This window comes from Nyctibius grandis, chromosome 5 (assembly GCF_013368605.1).
Source record: "Nyctibius grandis isolate bNycGra1 chromosome 5, bNycGra1.pri, whole genome shotgun sequence".
NCBI lineage: Eukaryota > Metazoa > Chordata > Aves > Nyctibiiformes > Nyctibiidae > Nyctibius > Nyctibius grandis.
In genome coordinates this window covers 91294735-91316503 of record NC_090662.1, presented here as the reverse complement: position 1 = coordinate 91316503, position 21769 = coordinate 91294735, and the positions used below count along the sequence as shown (strand labels likewise).

Below are 21769 nucleotides of genomic sequence, written 5' to 3'. Positions count from 1 at the left end.
CTTGCTTCACGTATCTGCCCAAAATAGCAGAGTGTCTGCAATAAAAAGTCCTGAAAGCCCAAGGGGACAGATACCTAAACATGTTACCGTGCTGCTCAGCAGTCACCGAGCGGGCCTGTGCGTGTTGTTACCTGATAACAAACACAAGCCAATTAAGATATTTCAAGGGATACCAAGAGGGAGGACAGGCACGCTTACTGCGAAGCCATTGATTTGCTGCAAGTTTACACTTTAGTCTACTTCGCAGTAACTTGTTTATATACTCTTATGCTCCGCAGGTTAGCAGAGTGGTTACAAAACGTACTCCATCAGTAAGATCCTTATTATTTTTTAAGTTAGCTGACCAATACTATTCATCTAATTTAATTAGTTTGTTGGCAATCAATCAGTAAAGCAAACTATTGCTTATCAATGAAACTCCACTGTCAACAGGGTCACAGTCAGTAGGAAGAATTTTACTTATGTATGCACACTGGAAAAGAAAAAAATGTTAAGGCTGGTTTGCTGGAAAGGTGTTTATTTACCCTTTAGGCACACAGAAAAGGGGGAAGTAGCAAAGATATGTCAGCGACACTTACATGCTACAGACATATTAATTAATTCTGGTTCCAGCAGGTACAAAAGCTAAGCTTAAAGACCACCTTTCACTGTTAAATATTTTGTCACCAGAGGGGAACAAATTTTTGCTTTCTAAACTGGACCGGGAACTCTAAGCTATTAATGTGCATTTTTAATAAATACAGGAATACTGAAGAAGCTTCAGAGGAACAGAAGCAAAAGTGGCTGTCATGTCAATACTGGAAATACGTGCCTGGCGTTGGTACCATTAATATAGGATACAGTCAACGGAGGACAGCTGGATAGTAAATGCCAATGAGCATGTTTTTATGAAGAATCCATATTGTCAGACAAACATGACATTGGTATTTTGAGTGCACTGCAGATTTCAAATAGCAATAACAGTTCTGTTTTATTATTGGATGAAGTTTGATTTACAAGTTGACATTTCACACTATGACATTAAATGAATTAATACTGACTAAATGATAAAAGTCACAAAATAAATGTTAACTTTCTCAATTATGATCATTAAATCAAAACTGCATTTTTTGTTTTAAAAAAGCAGCTTTGGCTCAATTCATAGGCTTGGTGCAAAATCACAATGTGAAACGTTATGTATAGCCTCTGTAACATAGGAAACGAGAGTAACAATGGTCTCTTAACCTGAAAAGTCTGTCACGTATACATCTAGAGATAATAGATTATAGCTGCTGTAAAGCTAATTTGGAAAGTGGGAGTACAGTAGGATGCATTTTAAAAGACATCCTCATTTCACCAGTCCTTGTCATGACCCCTGTAGTCCCATGTAATGCTCTTCTCCCTCTTACAACTCTCCATCTGCATCTCCGTCTAAGTTCAAAAACCACTGGATAACTGGAATTTGTACGTGTGGCTGTGCCATGGGTTTCTTTCTCATACCAATGTTTGTCATTTCTAGAAGTTCCTCATTCACATAACTAAACTTCTCATGTTTCTTAAATAAAATGTGCCTCTCCAGTGCTAGCAGCAAGGACTGGATATTAATTAGTTGAGGACCAATCTAAGAAAGGGAAAAGAACAGTAACCAAAAATAAAGAAGATGATACATTAAATCTCCAGTTTGGTCCTATAACAGATGCCACTCAATTTTGTGGGTGTTGATTAGGCAGGTGGGGGGTTTGCTGTCAAATAACCAGAAGTTCCTGACAGTTAACAGACCGGTTTGAACTGGGGAGCTTGTGGGGTTAGGCTTGTCTTCTTGTCAAGTTCATCTCCCATATTAAAACATGCAGAGAACTCTTTTTGGCACCATAAGTATGTCTACAAACCTGGTTTCTCCAAGCACACCTGTCATTGATGGATGAAAACTGTTTTGACACTGAGCACAGTGCAGTAGGTTTTGCCTGTAAGAAGTGATCGAGGTGGCTGTTTTTCAGTGTTCAAGTTTTCTTGCTTCTAGGGACTTGTCCTCAGCCCTCTTAAATTTACTAGTTATACATTTACAGAAAGAATTATTATTACAGAGAGGATACAGGTCCGCATTTTGATCTCATCTCCCTTTCAGAGAGGAAGGTGTCTCGGACAAGGAACGTCACGGACCGACCGCTGTGTGGGGTGAGTGCAGTATAAACCTGTGGGTTTTGTTGTGTGTCCCCTCCCTGCAGCTCCTGGCCTAGGACACACCTGGCAGAGTGAGATCTGACCTAGTACTTCCTCCTCCGTGGCATCCACTGCTTGGAGAACAAGGAGTCTATGATCAGCTTTTCAACAAGATTGATGCTTGCTTCACACAATTTAAATCTGCTGGCTCTGTTGGTCTGTGCCTCTTACTACCACAAGATGGTATCTTTAGCGATAGTTTCCCCTCGCTTGCTCTGTGAAGTCCAATTTAATATTCTGACTGCTGAGTTTCTGTATTTACAAAGCCTGCACTTTTATCACAAATAACACAGTGTAAAGTTGCTGGTGCAGGCTGTCTACTACTGAGTGTCAGACAAACAGAGCCAAAGGATTAACTCTGATTTATCATGTCCAGTATTCATGCAAGTATTCATCTCACCTCCTCTCCTGCTAACATCCTTGAATGCTTTGCAACCCCTCTTACAAGCCAAAATTTCACACAAGGGGAATGGCTTGATGCATCCATTTCAAGAAAGGGTCTCTGGTTCATTCTCTAAAGATTGCTCAAGTGGGAGTAATGCCATGTTTAGCTGTGGCAACAGAACAACCAGAGGACAGCCCAGATAGCATCTGGAAGAATCTCCCAGACCCAGAGTGCCACTGTCTAGCTTTCCATTCCTGTCTAAGGACAAATTGGTTAATACACTGGAAGTCTGCATGGGCCTCTCTGTACAGACAGTGTCCTGGTTTTGCTGGGATAGGATCATGGAATCAATTTTCTATTCAGAAAAGCTGCATTTATGAGAAGACTGCAACACCCGATACGGCAGGAACAAAGGTGATAAGACACTTTATTTTAGTTCGTGGCCAGCCATGGTATGTGGGTTTCCATGGCGATCAGGCCATCAGCAGTTTTGAGTTAGCCAGGTGCTTAAGCTAGGAGGAGTGGAAGCCAGGGCAGCTGACCCAGGCTGGCCCACAGGTGTATTCCATACCATAAACTTCACGTTCACTATAAACTGGGAAGTTTAGTAAGGACTGGTCTCCTCCTCAATGGTTGCTATACCTGGCTGGTCTTGCTCATCATTCCACTCCTAAGGCCTACTCTCCCATTTGTTGTGACCATTGCACAGCATTCAACATCCAGCATTCATTGGGCTGAGTATAACTCTGTGTACTTATTATTAGTATTAATATTAGTTTTGTTATTTTATTAAATCTGTTTTCATTTAAACCCATGGGTCTCCTTTCCTTTTCCCGATTCACCTTCTTGGCTGGGAAGGGGTCACTGGGTGATAGAACAGCTGGCTATAGGTTCGCCCCTGGACGTGGGCTAAATGGAGACAGACTGTTACGTAGTACAGGGCTTAAAAACCCCCCTAAGTGTCTCCTTTCCCTTCTCCCTCCAGCACTCCTGCAGCAAGTGGTGGAAGAACTACAGGTGATGGAGTTAATGTCAAATGTATGAATCCCATTCATTATTCACTTGGGAGTGGAAAAACAAACCTGCCTGTAGAAAGATCAGTGCAAGAACTCAGAGTAATTGTGGGACTCACATTTATATCACAGAACATTTTACTTGGACGTCATGTTATTCAGTGTTGTGTTTTGTACTTGGTTACTGTGAGCTGTCTCACTAAAAACAGGATGTTGCCAATTGTGTGTGCTTGAGCCAGAGCAGTCAACGGGAGAAATTGTCTGGTATGCCTGGGGAATGAAGATCTGTGTCTATATGGGATTTAAGTTTAAAAAAATTAGCTTTCCAAAAAGCAAGTTGCCCTTACTTTAGCATTTGTAGTAGTGCTCAGGGTGAGCTTAATGCAGCAGTGCCCGCTCTTGATTGTTTCATGATGCTGGTATAAAGTGCTGGAACCTCTGCCAGATTGGGAGACATGCCAAGTTTTCTTTTTCTTTTATTTTTAAGGGTGTTTTTAATCATTCTGGAATAAAAGGGAAGGGAAGGGCTTGGAAATATTAAAACTAGGAGTGACCCAAAGGATCAAGATAAAAAAAAAAACCAACCCTGAAGACATGGAAAAAGATCCTCAAGCTTATTATTTAGAAGAAATCTCATAATTCTTGTAGCCTGACGCAGAGATTTTGAAAAACTGGGGTTGTCAAGCAGCTAAAAACTAAACTATAGTCTTTTCTCAACAGGAGCCAGTTGAAATCCTGTGGTGTCCACAGAGCTTACCAGACCCTCCCCATCAGGCATGTTTGCTCCCCTCCAGGAGGAAGGCTCCTCACAGATAGTATTCATGTCCCACATCACAAACTCGCCACGATGCTTTATACTGATTTCCTAATCTGTTCAGGGCAGGCTGGTGTGTCCCTTGTGGTTGGCTGGGTCTGCTGAGCCTTGCTGGCTCCTGAAATAGGGGGCATTGCACATCCTGGTGAATCAGCTTCATCGAGTGGGCAGAGGATGTTCAGCATTTGGGAGACAGACTATGAGTGTCTGACACTTGAACCTAATGTTCAAATGTCACCATTTTGGAAGTTAGTCTCATACTATTACTGAAACCAAATAATGACTTTCAAATTTTGGGCTGACTAGCCTGGATATGCATTGAAAACAGAATAGAGAAGCCAACAGAGAGGTGAGGAAGGTGATACCAGCACCAGAGTACAGCCAGCCACATCAGTGCCCTTTCCTGACAGCTCAAGCTGGCAGAGAGATTTCTACTGCAGGGGTAAAATATGAATGTGGGCAGAGCATCTTTCTGATGCAGCCAACAAGCATCTGGCACGGAACATAACCTGTTCAGAGGGAACATCTCCAGGGCTACGCACTGTGCTCTGTGAAGGGGTTGATGTGTTTTCCCCATAGATTTCTGCTCTATTAAGAAACATCACGAGCAGAAACTGGAGGAAATCAGAGGCAGTATATAGAAAGGCTTACGTAGGCTACACACCTGGCAAAGCAGTACTAGTGTATTATTTAAGTTAGCAAAAAAAAAAAAAAATCAATGTAATGATCTCTCCTGGATGTGGCAGAAATTCTTTCCCTGTTGTCACTGATCTCATCGAAGTCTGCTTCACATGAAAGCAGCTAATCCCCCAAGTTGGTGACTGTGAGTATTCAAAGATTTGGGGGATTCTTTTCCTGGGGGAAATTTCCAGTCCAGCTAAAAAATATTTAATGAGAACCTGAAAACCTAACTTTGCTGTGATACAAGTAGGAATACAGTGTCTGAGTTTACAGGACCTTGGCATAAGGTTTTAGCAGACTATAGTATTAGTTTGATATAAATGGTTGCCCAAGTAACACTGGTTGTAAGATTTGAGCATACTAACAGCAATTATGTATGGATTCTTCGAAATCATTTGCCTGGCTGAAGTGTACAAAATGCATAACTATGTATCAGTGCAGATCTAGGAGTACACTTGCAAAAATGCCAGAGAGCTGTCAGGGAAATCCCTTGATGTAAGTATTAATTAGTACAGAAATAACCCACAGACAGAAAGCACCTCAAGCACTAATGGGATATGTACCCAAATAAAGGACAAGATGAGCCATATACAAATATGGGCAAAACAGAATACAAACGCATGCAACAGATGGTATCTTCGGAGGTTCTCTCTCTGACGGTACTGATGATCTTGACTTATTTTGCTGTGTAAGAATCACTGCACAAAGGACATTATTTGTGGACTGTACTACTCTTCTATTTTAGTATCATATTCCTTGTTCCTAGTTTCTTGTTCAATAACAAATCTTTAGATAAAAGAGAGAGGTGTCCTGTGTTGATAGCACTGTGTTTCAACACATTGCAATCTGTTTCTGATTCAGCCACAGCAAATCCAGTGGTGCAAGCTAATTGGATAACCATGTTAGAAAACTTAATAGCAAGTATCTTGTGATTTTTCTATTCATCATTACTCAACCAGCAGAGCAAACATGAACCAATTACGCCCATCCATGTAGATAAGAAAGGCTTTTTTTCTGATCCAATGGCATTTTACACTTGCCCTGCACTAGAAACAGATAACAGCACAAAGGAAAGGGCTTTTTGTAAATTCAGCCCTAGATACAGAGCTCCCATAGGAGCTCTGGAATGTAGGACAGGAAGTGACCTCCTATATCCTTGATTCATGTACGTGAAATTGCAGGCAAGCACACAAGATCAGTCTTTTCTTCAGCAGATCAACATGTTTTCTACTTCTAGGACCTCATTGTCAGAAATTATTCAGATATTGCAGGTTATCAATTTGTGTGGGCTTTTTTTTTGTCCTCCAGGAATAACAGCTTTTTTCTCTCCCAGGATGATCAACCACTTGATGTGTTGTGGACAGCAGTTATCAGCTCTGTCAGTCTTGCATTTTGCCAGGCTAAACTCTTCTCACCTCTCTTGACACCAACTCTCCATTCCCAGGTAGGCCTAAATACGCGCTGTCTTACATCTGTTCCACTGTGACAAGCCCTTCTAAATACAGGTGACCAGAACACACTGTATCTCAAATGTGTTCATCCTGCTTTGTCCAACACTGATACTTTTCTAGTTTCATCAGAAATACCCTCTCCATACATGCGTGCTTTGCCAACACTGTGAGACTTTTTGGCAGAGCTTGTTCTGCACACTGACAGTCTCTATTGATTTGGTAAGTGACTGGACTAATTCCTAAGAACATCCCCCCCTCCCTGTATGTCAAGGGCTATTAAATACAAAGATACCACCTATGGCTCAGGAAGCTGCAGATCCTTTCAGGGTACATTTGTGAAGTATAAATACATACTTATTTTTCTACTCTTTTGTGGGAATCTGCTCGTGGTCGGTGTTAGGCCAAGATGCTACGTTAGACAGACATTACTTTTGACCCAGCACAGCCATTCTTTTATTTTCACTTGCTTTTTTTCACCTTGCATTGGTGATCTGTGTCATTATGGCTTACTAGACATTCAGGTCTTTCTTAGTGTTAACGATTTCAGACTGACAGCATCCCAGATTACAGTGAAAGGTTTTATTCCTAGTCCCTGGAGGAACAAGTACACCTTTTGACTTTTTCTTTTGCCTTCTGCTGTTCCAGGCCTCAAGATTATCTGATCTTTCGTTGTCTTTATTGACAATTCTTCCTAACTTTCTTCTGCTGCAAACAAATTCTTCTTGCCATTAAGTCCTAGTGCCAGGATTTAGTGACATTCACTAGAACACCTAAAAGTTTCCTTCTCCATTTTATACTTCATTGTTCCTCCTTTATCCAGTCCCTTATCCACTGTGCAGCTCTTGTGTTCAACTTCATATTTTTAAGACAGATTAATCAAGATGCAGTATTGCATACATTACTGAAGTTCAGTTACATGAGATGTACCATACATCCTTCATCTGGAGAATGATACATCTCATAAAAAGTAGTATCTGGTTACCCTGAAAACTTTGGTATCCCAAATAGTTCTGCATCTTCTGTGACTTTTCTTCAAAATACATTCTGTGGCCTCACAGTTCAAGTTAAGCCAGAAGCTCTGCAGAGGGCTTCACAGGAATGCTGGGCGTGATCCACACACCAGTCATGGATGGGTCTATCTGTCCACATGAGAAATCTTCCTGCATCTCACCTTCTGGAATCCGTGCACAGGCTTCTGTCGCAGGTGATGTAGCAGACTGCTGGCATCCACTCGTATTCTTTGGGGCTTCCTCCACTGATTTCTTTGCTGAAGCTTCAGCATGGATTGGTGAAGAAATTGGTATGCAGACATAGGCAGCACCAGCCTGGGGAAGAAATGACTTAGGGACATTCTTCCTTTTGTTGCTGTATCATAATGTCATTCATATGTGACTTCTATGTGATCCCATACCAACAGATGATGCTATTTTCTCAGTCATGCAACAGCTCATCCTTTCTGGTTTATATGGTAACAGACAGACATCATGCCCGTTGCCTGTAACTATTTGTACGATGGAAACGATGTAAGAAAGAAAACCATAAAACTTTTGGTACACATGGACACACAGGGCTTTTTTCTTCCTCTCCAGATCCTTCCCTGAATTTTTACCTGCAAGTAGTTTGGCTATATGAGTGACTGCTCCTCTCAAACCTTTTCACATGGGAGTTTGCTCAGTCTGAAATATTGTTGTCAAAGAGACTCTTGCTCTTCACATTAAAAAAAAAAAAAAAAAAAAAAAAAAAGCACACCACTACCACCAACCTTCACACATCCCACGCGTAGCTGACACAAATAGAGTAATGTTTCCTTTCCAAAGCCCACAGAATGCCTATGGCTTTGTACTGAGAGAAGCCAACTCCCAGAGCTATGAGATGAAGGCTAAAAATAACCCATTAATGATTAATTTCAGGATTTTTAAATACAGCTTATTAATATGCATAGGAAAGGCACATGGTCTTCAGGAAGGAGCACACACAATCACAGAGTACAAGGGAAGGGAGGGGGGCAGGTGATAAGCAGGCAGAGTGCCAAAGGAGCAATAAAAGAGGATATTTGCTATATAACCTCAGATACAGGACATGCAAAGAAAGCGTGTTTCAGAAGAGGTAGAAGCAGAGGGGTGAAACACTTCACTGTTGAAGAGGCAGAGACAATGCAGTGCAACCACAAAGGACAGGATCCCATCTGAAGAGCAGGGAGGACAGTAATGAAGCCTTCAGTATTGGCCAAAATGTTACACACAAGGATAGAGCGCTTGACAGCAGTAGAGCGGGAGGCGAGGTTTTATGCATTAGGGCTCAGTGGCTGAGACAGTGTGACATGGATAGACATAGCAAACAGGCTTTGATGCAAGAAGTGAATTTCAATGAGGTGGCTTAAGGGCTGAGCACACCATAGGAAGATCAATGGATGCAAATGACACTGCTTTGGTAGTGGCACTGTGGGAGGAAGCTGGGTGCATCGTGACCATGCAGCGCTTGTGCGGAAAGCCAGGGAGCAACAACTGAATGTGCGTTAGGATCTCAAGATGGATGGCATACCAGGACAGCAGGTGTGTACCTGGTGTCATGCACTGCACTGAGTTATGGCACTTCGGAAGCAATTTTCTCTTATGAAGTAATGCTGAAGGAGGTCATTGCATCCTGAGGCAGAGCATCCTGGGAAGGTTGGGCATCGGATATAAAGCACTAAAACAGGATGCAAAGGATGGCAGTGATGGCACGCCATGAAAAAAAGGTACCATGTATCAGCAATATGGGTGATGTCAGACAGTAAGGATTATCTACAGTTAACGTGACTCAGAAAGCAAATCTGGTAATTCACTACTTGTACTGCAAAACAGAGTGCTGTCACAGCAGTTCAGTGAATTTAAAGGTGCAGGGGGAAAATAGGCTCACTTTAAGCAACTTCCTTATACTAATTTCCCTGTGAACATCATTTAAACAAGCACAAACTTCTTCCTTTTCACAGAGGAATGGATGGACAGACTCAATTGCCCAATTCACGGGCTATTTAGTATCAAAGAAAGCTGGGGTTTTAACCTGGTGTCTTAAGAAAACTGAGTTTATTTAGTAGCACTGCTTGTTTGCCTGCCCCCCTTTATCCTCATCACTAAGAATCTTTGAACTTTTTAGCCACTTTCACATAATTTTAACGAAAGGGTAGAAATCTCAAAATGTTGTGAGATTTGGTGGCTTTCACAACAGCACACAGAAACAGCCTCAAACTGTTGTACATTTAGCTACATCTTGATAAAAGCAAGCAAGGAGTACAGGGGTTTAATTTTGCAGTAAGGGGTCTTGAGACATGTTTAAGTTGTGAAAGTAAGTCCCTAGTAGAGCTGCAGGGGAAAGAAAAGCTGCAGCACCACCAAGCCTATGAAACAGGATCAGCTTCACAGTCCAATGCTACAGGAGGTTGCTACTGGAGGCAAAGGACACAAAATGCACCTTTTTCACTTAAAGACATTCTTTATTCAATCTTTTTTATATACAATATTATTTTTAATCTGTAAAAAGTACATATGCAGGATTCCAGGTCAGAGGCAGAAGGTTTCCACATCAGAAGATAGACTTTTGCCCTTTTATTATTTTGGAGGAAAAATAATCTGTCAGTTTTAGACAACGCAAGAATAAAGGCAGAATGCAAATCCAACTTCCACCAAGCAATTAGGATTAAAGGCAACAATTCACCATAACAAGTCTCCTTCGACTTCGGTGGTTCCCAACTTTTCTGGGCAATTACAGAGCAGTTTGTTAGAAGGGGCTGACAGCCAAAGCAGCTAGTGCTTATCAGCTCTGCTACCGTTGTATGCACGTAACTTGCAAAAGAGCTTGGGTTTCCTCTTTGTATGGCAACTCAAACTCTTGAGTCAGAATACTGTTTCTCAAAATTCAAGGAGCAAAAGAGGGACGTCTTACCAGGGTGAAAAGATCTCCAACCTACAGTGTGGATCAAATGCTTGCTTTCATTTTTCTCCAGTAACAAGAAGCCTGTTTCTTATTTGTCCCCTTAAAAACACGAACTAGACTTATTAATGTATGTAACAGGCTCAATTTGGTAAAACCCTGTTACTACAGCCCTGAGATGTAAACTGCCTCACCATTTTCCATGCATGCCAGGTTATGTTGTTGATCTTTTCAACGTTACTGCTATTAGCCACTTCTCCATTCAAACTAGGGAGAGTCACATTATGAAGATTTGTAATATAACTTCCTGGGGGGCAGAAGAGGCGATCATAAAAGACAGCCCATAGGGCTTTTCTTAGCTGTAAGTCAGCACAGGGTAGACCTTTAACCTTTAAGGATGGTATTACAGGGAGCATGTAATTATATTCACTTTTCAGAACCTGTATACGCAGCATTCAAACCTTGTAAAATACTGGGTGGGAATACGTCAGTGATTGGGAAGTAGAAGACAGTGATTCACAAATTTGGAGTAGGGAGCTAAAGGAGCCTCAAAGGTGTTACTGGCAGAGGAACCTGCTTTTCCCTTTACTCCAGCGTACTTACTATTTTTCATACTTTTCTTAAACATTCAGTTTTAAGTACCATATTGTGCAGCAAAAGGAATACCCACAATATAATTTAAGGTTTTTGTTTTTATTTAGAGGACAAAGTTAAGAAGTTGACTTCTTGACTGCAGGACACACAGCTCCAGGGTGGTCAATGGAAGCTGCAGAAATCTGGCTTCTTTGAAAAGTCAAGCCATAAGTGTTAGAAAAAAATGTATTGCTAGCAGATCCTGACCAACAGGCAAGCTTGAGGCTTGGATTAGGAAAAGAACTGAACATCCTTGTTTTGACTGCATGCAAACAGGAAATAGACAATTCTGGGATTTCCAGGCTCTTGCCCAAATCCAGTGTGCCAAAACCATACACATTTTCTGTTCTTTATTTCATCCCATAAGAGAGGGTATTGTAGAAATTGGTAAAATGGGACAGCTACCTAAAGAAAACGAGGATTGTTTTGTTAGAGAATACAGTGCAAGACTCAGAAACAACTAGGACTATAAAGTCATTTTGTGCTTAAATTTACACTCTATCTTCATGAAAGTATGTAAGACAGCAGCAACAGAATGAAAATGGTAATATTCTACTGTACCTCATGTACCCAGAGGGAAAACAGTCTGAACTTTGGGTTGCAGATAATGCCATTCTGCAGATCAGAACCTACTTCCCTGTGAAGGACGCAGAATGAGGGCACGTCACTTCAGTCAGAAGTTTCAATATCCGTGGTGCTTGGTTATTATGCACCCACCTTGCTCAGAACCCATTACCTCCAAACTCAGCTCGCTGTAGGAAATCTGGAAATCTCAGGATGGAGAGATTCATGAATGACACAGCAATTAGTCCATAAAATGCATTATTTTTGATAGACTGTGCACATCAGTAGCTTCTGGAGGAAAAAGACATAGTTTGTATTTTAAAGAGTGATAAGAGTAGAAACTGACAGCCATTTGGGTAGCTGGAAAACGAGAAACAAGTGTCCTTTATTTGGTACCTGCTGCTTGTCTACACAAAGAAGAAATAGCAGTACTGTACATCTGCTTTGAGAAAAATACCATCCCATAACATGAAATGGCTCAGGTCCTCAAGTCAAGCATTCTTGTGGCAGTGAGTTAACCCATTGGGACTCATGGAGGAATTAATCTGAAGGGTTGCTCTTTAATTCACAAGAGGGAGGTGGAAGAGCAGCAAACAATGATAAGAAGTTTGCTGTTTCTGGGACTCCAGAATTTTGTCCTTGACCTTTCTCTGAACAGACTGGCAGCCATTCTACACCTGCATTTATCAGGAGGTATATGGGGTGGACAGTGCCTTTTTCCTTTTTCTTTCTTTTTTCTTAAACAGAAGAAGCTTTTCCTCCTTCTCCTTTGTTCCCAGATAGATTTAGGAGAACAAGGCAATTGAGTGCAGATTCAAACTAGTAACAGTTCTCATGAGATGGAAAAAACTCAATTTGAAAACACAACATATCTGAACTTTGGAAAATGGAAAATTACTAGCTCTTCAGTAAGTCACTGAATACTAATTAGAAATATTAATATGGGACCAGTAAGAAGAATCCATTTAGTAAGCTAATTCTAATTTTAAATAAACAATTACTTGAATCAGTATTATTTACTATATCAATTACTTTATCAGTTCTCAAATTATTTTTAAGATACTGCTGCAAATTACAGTAACTAACTGGTATTAAGGTAAAAACATTGAGACTGGAGTTTTTTCCAAGCTCTATGTCTTCTTCCTCTTAAACTAAAGTAACTGTCTGGAAAAAAGCATCTGAGAGCATTTTTTCTTAGGTCATGTGATGATTTCTGTGTCTAAGTTAATGTCAAAGACAAGTGAAGAAAAATTCTACAGGGGAAATTCTACTATAATGTACAGTCAGATATAATATGATGGAGAGAAAAGCTTTTATATATACAACTTCATATATAAACTTTTTTTGAGGGGGAGAAATAGCACTGCCTTTAGATCTGATGCTGTACTGCTGTAGCTCACTGAAGAGGTCTTCCATTCACTTCAGTATGAAAACACAATCAAGATTTTTTAAAGATTCAACCTGTGCACTAATTAGGAGGGAAACAAGCACCTCAGTGCTCTTTATCAGCAAAGGAGCCAGTCACCACGGCAAAAGGATTTGAGAGCTATAAAGGGGAATAAAAAGAGTAATTTGAGCTGTAAGGATTCTGGAACAATGGTTAAAAAAAAAGAGATTGAGTTATACTTGAAAAGACAAAACTTCTTTTAGCAAATAAGTGCTGACTGAAGCAGACTCCATTTAAGTGATACTGCCCAGCCCAGCCTAGGAATACTCAGGGGAAAAAAAAAAAGGGCAGGTAAGAGCATCTCATTTCTCATAAACTAAAGGAAGAAAAGACTCTTCTGTTTCTTTTTCCACTTATATGTAAGAAATGTTATGTTGTTTTCAAAGAAAATCATGTTGGCTTTGTACTGGAGCACCAAGAAGAAAAGGAGTTTTGTAAACTAAATCAAAGGCAGTTATGGGCTTCTGTCACACACATACCTGCAAAGAAGGTTCCATGAATAGTATTCAAAGAATGAAATTTAACTTTTAGGAAAAATCCCGCTTGTGTGGAAAAATATGAAGCAACAAGCTCCTGCTGCTTAGCTCAAGGGAAGCATTTTTAAGTGCCATATACTGTATCCTGTTACATAAATCATAAGAGACTCTTTTTCTCATGTTCTCACGTCTATTTATTTAGCCAAAAGAACCGGGACTAATAAGAGGGTTTTTTTCCACGTGACAGGATTTGTGAGGAAGGGAAGCTTAGGCTCCTTCCTACCTCTGCGATATGCTCCAGACTCTGTGACTGTAGCTTGCCAAATGAACTAAGCCCATGTTGCTGACAGTGAACTACAAACCAGCTGCTTACCAATTGGTTTTTTTTTTGGATGTTAGCATACAACACAGATCTTTCAGCATTATTTTGAAAAGGGAAAATGAGGAGGCAACGGTTTTTATAGTTTAGTTTTAATAGCTGAGAGGTCCTTAGAATGGCTGCCAGTCTGGACAAACAGATGCTCCTTAGAAAATTCAGACAGGTACAGAAAAAAATTCAAATCCTGATGCTGCTGGTGCAGTGATGTTGCTTTTTGTTGTTGCTTTGTTCATGCCACCATCAAACACAAAAAAAGAAAAAGAAAATCTAGGTATTTGGAACCCACCCGATCTGAAGAGGTGACTGGTGTGTTGTTCCTTGCAACAGCCAATAGCAGCAGCAGCAAGTTCCTCTCCCTGGACGGGAAAGCCTCTTCTTCCTTATGCTGCTGCGTTTAGATTCCATGTCTTGCTAGGGTTCAAAGCGCATGAATTCTCTGTCCTGCAAATACCACGCTAATGTGTTTTGGTCATGTATAAAACAGAACTTTTCTTTCAGTTTTAACTTATCTATACGTTGAAGAGCTTTGTTTCTCACACCGGTATTTGCTTGACTCAAGAGGTCTAGTTTTATCAAGTGTCTGTCTCCTCTCCTGCTTTAAAGTCTCAAGTGGTCCATGTAAACAAATCAGAGCTGAAAAGAGTCTCTTTTCCTCTTCATAGAGCTGTTTCTATCGATATGCAGGATTTCCTGACAGTGTGGTGTTGGCTAAATGTAAAACAGGCAGAGGATGAGCTTCTGTGTTAAAAACCCAGTTGTCTAATGGTAGAAGGTCATCATTGGAGAAAAGCAGATACAAATACCTAGATATTAAGACAGAGAGGAAAAATGGTGAGTATTAAAGCAGAGCAACAGACAGGAAGGGGCAACACAGCAGCTTCAGGCCCCATTAGTCAGCAGCTGAAGCTATAAACAAGTCGCTTGCTTTCAGTCTTTATATAGCACCCACACAACCTTCCCTATTATAATGATATGAAAAGTCATTTTTATCATGATCAAGCCCTTCAATGAAAAGTTGTTATAAAGACAGCATTTTAATCTCTCCAAGTAATTTTTGTTTTTCAAGACTCCTTTCAAAGACTTGCAATGTAAAACAAACATCAAAACACCAAGAACAAGGATTTTGGGGACAGGGAGCAGAGAAGAAGTTGGCAAAAAATTCTTCGTAACGGAGTAAACCCACTTGGAAATGACTAATCCTCTTTAATCCAAATCAAAGACTCTGAGGAAGCACAAGAGAAGCCACTAAGCCGTGCCAGATAACTGACTTGTCATCACTGTGCTGGAAGCTGGTTCAGCTTCTGGTGGGAGGAAATGGGCCAATGTATTGTGCAGAAGGGATTCATAAATGTTGTACATTATAAAGCAATGCAGAGCACATGAGACTTGTAACAAAGTTAAGGTTTCTGGACATATGTGGACGAAGAGTATTTCTTGGTTCTTTTTTCTCAGTACACACTTTCGAACGTGACTGTGCTATACTTTGTAGGAGATACTGGTGGTAGGGATCTTTGTCAAAGCTTCCAAATGCAATTGCTAAAATTCAAAAGGCATCTCCCTTCTTCCAGAAAACCTGACTATGCAAGTGCAAGCGTAACATCATGGGCGTACAGGACCTCTCAGCTTCTCCTTCAGCCTGCTTTCCTGCTATCCAGAAAATGACAGGTCTTGCAGCACATGACAAGGAAGGGGCGTCATTCCTGTTAGTGGGCTCTGTCACATCCAGAATGCACACACACACCTTGTTCTGCCTTCACTCTGCTGAGGCTGCTGTTACTTCTTTCTCTCTCAATCAGATGCTGGTAGTGTCTACTTTTTACAGTCGTGCATCACTGCCTGATCATTCTCCCATTGCCTTTATTTGCTGGTTGTATCTACAGCACAACCCAGTCAGTGAAGCTCTACTTTTTCTTCCCTTCCTCACCAATTAACTGTTTACAGACAACAATTAGAAAAATTCTTACTCCTTCCTTGCTTTCTCCCTCTGCAGCTCTCCAAACTCTTTTTCACCACAGCAGCAATGTTTCATCTTACTCCAATTCACCTTCCTCATTTGATTCACACTCTTCCTTTGAATAACTTAAGGAACCTATTTCTACATCTTGCTCCTTCCCAATCAACAGCTACCTTCTTGCCACTCATACTGCCCAAACGCTCACAATTTGCCAAGTGTCTTTGATAAGCCAAAGCATCTAAGCAGCAACAATGTGTATTTGGGAGAGGTATACAGTTTTAATTTGAGGGGAATGAAGATGCAGAAGTTATCATTAGTAGCAGAAAAGATCACAGCAGGCATTCTGTAACACACATTTTATGCCCCTCTTCTGAGGGACATCTTCATTTTTCTCATGGCATCACACCCAACCCTTCTGTCTTTATTTTCATAGCCAATTGAGCTATCCTGACCTTATGTTCCCTATTTTATCTCAAGGTGATACCAGTTTCTGGTTTGGCTATGCCAATCACATCAACGTCAAATATCTAATATGCAGCTCTCCAATAAAACTTCATTTTGTCCCACAAGCAGGAAATGATCCAAACCAAAAGCCAATAAACATTTCTGAGTTCCTCCCTAGAACTGCCTTCTTCTGCAATGCTTGTGCTATAGTACATCCAGTTTCCGAGCGATGCATCAGTGACTTTTCAGACCTCCTTGTGATTATTTAAGATGCAGACAGGATTCTGGCGATACTTCAAAAGTCAACCTTGTCACCACAGAAGTCCCTTAGGAGCAGACTTCATTCTCTGATTTGGCTTTTATAGGCAGATCAATCATATAAGATCAGCTCCCAGGGAGGTATTGTTCCTCTGACCAGACCAGTTTGAAAATGCTGCCTCTCTCTTTCGGAGTATATCTTTTAGGCTCCAGAAAATGAACTCAAAGGAGTAAGTGAAATAAAATTAATGAAGACAACAGAGGAAGCAGCAGTGGCTGACTTTATTTTTATAACGATAACATGGGGAAACAAAGTATTGTGACTATGTAGAGGAGTCTGGTAAGGAGCCAGCAGAAGGACAGAATGGCCATACTCTTCCCTTACATGTGATGAACTCAAAGCCCCTTCTTGCCAGTGAAAGATGTTGTGGTGCCTGAAGCACCTGTACTGCCACTGTCAGGACCTGCTTTCTTCCTGCTGCATTATGAGCTCCCAATACTCAAGATCAATCTTCACTTACATCAGCTACAGCTAAAACCTGAAAATTTGATATTGCTGATACGGTAAACTCTGCTGCTGTATAGAAACCCTGTTTATTCTGCAAAGCCTGCATGACAGGTCTAGACTGTCAAATGGTTACAACTGTTTTTTTGTCATATAACTGGGTTGTAAAGAAAGGGCAACTTAATGAGTCTTCATTGCTGACAGGTTTATGCAACAACATATGTGTCATCCCTTCCATCGCACATTGGCAGAAAGTGGCATGGATATGTAAGCAGAGGCAACAACTAAGTCTCCTAATAGCAGCTTTGGGCTCATTCACACTGCCAGCAGTGGCTTCTGTCTATGGATTTGACCAGATAAAACATCCTCCAAACTGTTATGCAGGAGGAAAAAAAAAAAGGGGGGTAGGGAATATAACCAACTTGGACACTTTTGTTCCAAAAGTATACAATTCACAAGATTTCAGGGAGGTAACCAATACAGGAATCTTGCCAGATTTCAATGCCAGAACTATATTACTAATTTGCTGATGTAACTTGAGTATCAAGAAAATTGTCACACATTAGAGGACATTGGTTCATAGGCAAAACACCAAAGCAATCCCAATCATGTGACAGCAGTGCTCTTGATAGCTGGTTTGTGTCAATGATGAGGGAGGTGAGTAGCCATGACACACTAGCTCAGTTTTAAAAATGGATCTCTTAAAAAAATCTCCATAACATATTCTAATTGTTATACTAGTTCTTCTTATTGTTATAGCATAGAGGTTATGGCACATTCTAGTACAGCATTTTTTGTTATTAATTAAAAAGAAACATGGTGGAAGACCAATGACTGAGCATTTTACCTTGAACCAAATATGCAACAGAGTGCATTAGCTCTGCAGGATGGACTATAGGTGTCCTATTGATTTGAGCGAATTGAAAATATTTAAGTACATAAGAAATTATAAAATATGCCTGATATTTTTGCTTACAACAAAAAGCATTCTAGAAAAATATGCTGTGGGATAAATACAGAAAAATCATCCAAGGGCATGAAGGACTTTTGTTCCATGCATTTACTCCCTTCCAGTGACACACACAGGAGAAACAGGTTCTACAATATCAGAGCGTGGCATGTACTTGCATAAGACATGTCAAGCCAGTGTCTCTAAAAAAAAAAAAAGTCTTTTGCAAAGGGAATTTCTTAAAAGGAGATAACCTCTCCTCTGCTGTGATACCAGAAATAAAACAGAAGTCTTAAAAACTAAAGCGCTCTCAGCATAAGCTTCTTGTATGGGAAATTCCACTTGTATTTTCTGCTGGTAAAATGGACTGATCTGGGACCCTAAAGCTGGGGAAAAAACGAAAGCCCAAACCATAAACCACCCTGACAAGACGACAGATTATTTGTTGAGCCACAGTATTCTTCCAGAATTTAGATACTAGCTTTTTCAGGAAGATGCAAGAGTGAAGAGAACTTACTTCAAAGTTTCAGCAAGGAAAAAGCTCTGCTGTACGTCGTCATACGTAGGAGATGAGGAATAGACATCCTTGACACCAGAAAAGCCACCACTGACTCGGCAATACTTGTCAATTGCCTGCAAAGAGGAAGGGAAAAAGAAAGGATAATTTAATTGTAGAGCAAAATTTGGAAACATTAAAGGGTCAGGGTCAGGCGTGACCAGCAAAAGAGGTAGCTCTTTCCATGCTGCAATATTCTGTTGTGAATCTCCTTGTCAGAGGATGCTGTGGATGTTAACAGTTTACACTGACCAAAAAAAAAATAAAAAGGGACTGGACACATACATAAGTAAAATTCCTCCAGGGCTACTAACGACACCATGTTTGGCAAACTGCTAGATGCTAAGAAAGTATTCTGGGGAAGAATACTTTCTTTCCTGGGTATTTACTGTTGACTGATATTGATGACAGGATATGGACTCAGTAGACTTTTGCTCTGAGCTGGTACGGCTCCTCATTGGTAACACTGAGTAGAACTTCCATCAGTCAATCAATGCAACATGTGCTATGATAAGGTGCACAGGAAGATGACAAACATCTCTGGATTTTACAGCTGGAAGAGTCTGAAGAGTTATTGGAACTCTGTGACTAACAGCTAGTCATAGGGACTTACTGAAAGTAGGAATAAAATACTGTACTCATCTTTAGGGCCTGTTGATTTCATCTTATAAACTCTTCTAGCTGCTGCTTTCTCCCCACATTTCCATCTCCTACATGTGCTCTTCTCTGTTTCCCCTTTATACAGTTGAAACTCAAGTCAGCTTGTGTGCTGGACTACAGAGGAGCTCTTTATCGTTAAAGCATGAAGTTTAAATCCATAAACATTCCATGCAGAAAGGGGCCAATGGATCCATGATTCACAAATCACCCAGCTAGTCAGCTCCAACACAGTACTGCAAAAAGCACAATGGAATAGGAGGACACTGGAAAGAACGAGTTAGTAGCTCAGAGCACCTCTCACCTACGCTTTCATTATTACACTCACATGCATGACCTTACAGCACACAAGGATATCAGCCATTAAAACCAGCCCCAAAGAAACGACTCTGAAATGATTCACAGGTTATTTGTGCTTCCCCGCTGCTTTGGCAGTGCTTCCTCAGCAGACATCAACTCTTTTAATAGATTCATGCAGGGAAAGAAAATGCACAGTGATGAAGGAAAATGTTTGGCTCAGGATGTCTGTCATTATCAACTACTGAATGTCGCTACCTGTAGTTCAGTAATCTATGATTCAGACCGTTAGCCTGTATGAAGTTTCTCTCCACATGGTGCTTTAGGCCCAGATTTTCATTAATTCTCATTTTTGCTAGTTGTACTCAACAGAAGCTGAGGGGAGTCAAGGCAGGGGACCACATAAGTTTTGAATGACATCCCTTTTTATGCAGAGAAAACAAATTCAATCAAAATTAAATCTTCAAGGTCCTTAGTATAGCCTTTGTATACTAGAAATACTGGGAAACAAAGGAGAACTTTCTATTGGACACATGCATGAAGAATGCTGGCAGATGCCATCACTGAAATCAGGAGGAAAAGTGAAAAGGCAAATCAGCAAGGTACCTAGGACAGTAAGTCACAGCACATCAGGTTCTACAGCTAACCTCCTCCTAGTTTACACTAGTATTCCTCCCTGTGGAAATGTGAGGTTGTTCATGGACCAAAGAATAATCCAGACTGTACAAAGTTCTTTCAAACTTCTGAAGAACTAGATTTTTAAAGAAGCAAGAGGAGAGACTGGCAAAAGGATGTTACTGGAATGGCTGTGGCTCTAGAGCCTGAAAGGTACTGTCTTTCTTGGCAAAATCTAATTCTCGCTATAATTCCTTATCTCAAGTGGAGCCTTCTCCAAGTTCGGATGGGAACAGTCCCTTTTTTGTTGGGACTTGAGCCTAAAAGGACAAAGTGTCTGGATGAATTCTTTCCAGATCTGGTTACTGGTACAGGCTAGGGCTACACTGAGACTATTCACATGTTGGGATTTGGGTTGACCAGGCTTTCTCTACAGTCTGGAGAGAAAGGTGTATGTGACACATCTAGCCCAACAGCATCACACACATGACAATCTCTTTGCATGCTCTTGCACATCACAAGTGATGCTAGCTATCACATGGCAGCCAAACAAAAAAAAGGAAAAGAAAAAGATTAATTACTTGGCCATCTGAAGAAATAAAACATACGCTGTTTATGGAACCATTTGCACGTTCCCTCCCACAAGTCCTACAGCTGCTAGGCAGGTGTGGTATGAACAAACAAGAGCCAAAGCACTTTTGCTTTCTAGGCAAGAAATGAAATGCCTCCTCTTGCCACTATCCCCTTTTTTATAATACTGCAGAACACGACCTTGTCTCTGCTCTGGCGTGTGGCAAGATGGCGGGTGGGGGGAAGCTCCAATGGTTACAATCCATGCCAGAATTTCTAGCATGCAGAGTCTGACCTTGCAGGTATTCCTCTGGTCGATGATTCAGCAACCCTGACACTGTTGCTGTTGCTGAGCCACAGCTCGGACAGGAGAAACTTGCTAGTGATTGTGGCAAAATGAAAAGAAGGAACAAATGGTACCACTCTTAGGACACTGTCTCCTTCAACTCGTTTATTCTGGAGACTGCAGACAATAGATAGCACTGAGATCAAGCTCTCTGCTGGAGAGGTCTCATGCCTGGATAACTACGTGCAGCACTGGTGAAGCTAGCAGGCCTAGAAGCCTGAAGAAACAAATGTGTGATTTATACTGATTTCCACCCCCCCCGCCCCTTACAATTACCAAGTAGTCTTGTACCTTCAGAAACTTCTCCTTGGGGAGACAGAATCTGGCTAGACTGGAGTTCAGGATAGGCAGAGGATTTATCCTTGTTGATCCAAGATCAAGACACTGCAGGTAGTAATGAACTGTAGAGGAAAAATTCCTCTGAAAGATTGCTATACAGCTATTCATCCAAATACAGATAAACAAATGGTCCTTGATTCAGAGGTGCACAGAACTTCAGGACACAGGCTGAAAAGTTTGGTGCTGTAGACAAGCTCCTTTAAAGGCACTTGAAATTTGCAGTGTTCTGCCTTCACACAGATCTTGGAGTACTTGTTGTAGAGGCATCTGATTTGCCACCTGGATACTCTTTCACTCAAGAGCTGAAGACCAGTCTCCATGGGAAAAT

The 21769-nt window shown here is 40.9% G+C and overlaps 1 protein-coding gene across 1 annotated transcript in view; it reads right to left on the bottom strand.

Annotated features, from left to right (window-relative positions):
• Positions 1-9994: 9994 nt before the first annotated feature.
• Positions 9995-21769, bottom strand: part of MAN1A2 (mannosidase alpha class 1A member 2) — a 149631-nt gene continuing 137856 nt past the window's right edge. Inside the window, exons 12-13 of the mRNA XM_068401171.1 lie at positions 18579-18694; positions 9995-14754 (exon numbers count right to left, since the gene is read on the bottom strand). Of these exons, the coding sequence (XP_068257272.1) occupies positions 14622-14754; positions 18579-18694 (249 nt within the window). The 3' untranslated portion in view covers positions 9995-14621. The remainder of the gene's footprint in view (positions 14755-18578; positions 18695-21769) is intronic.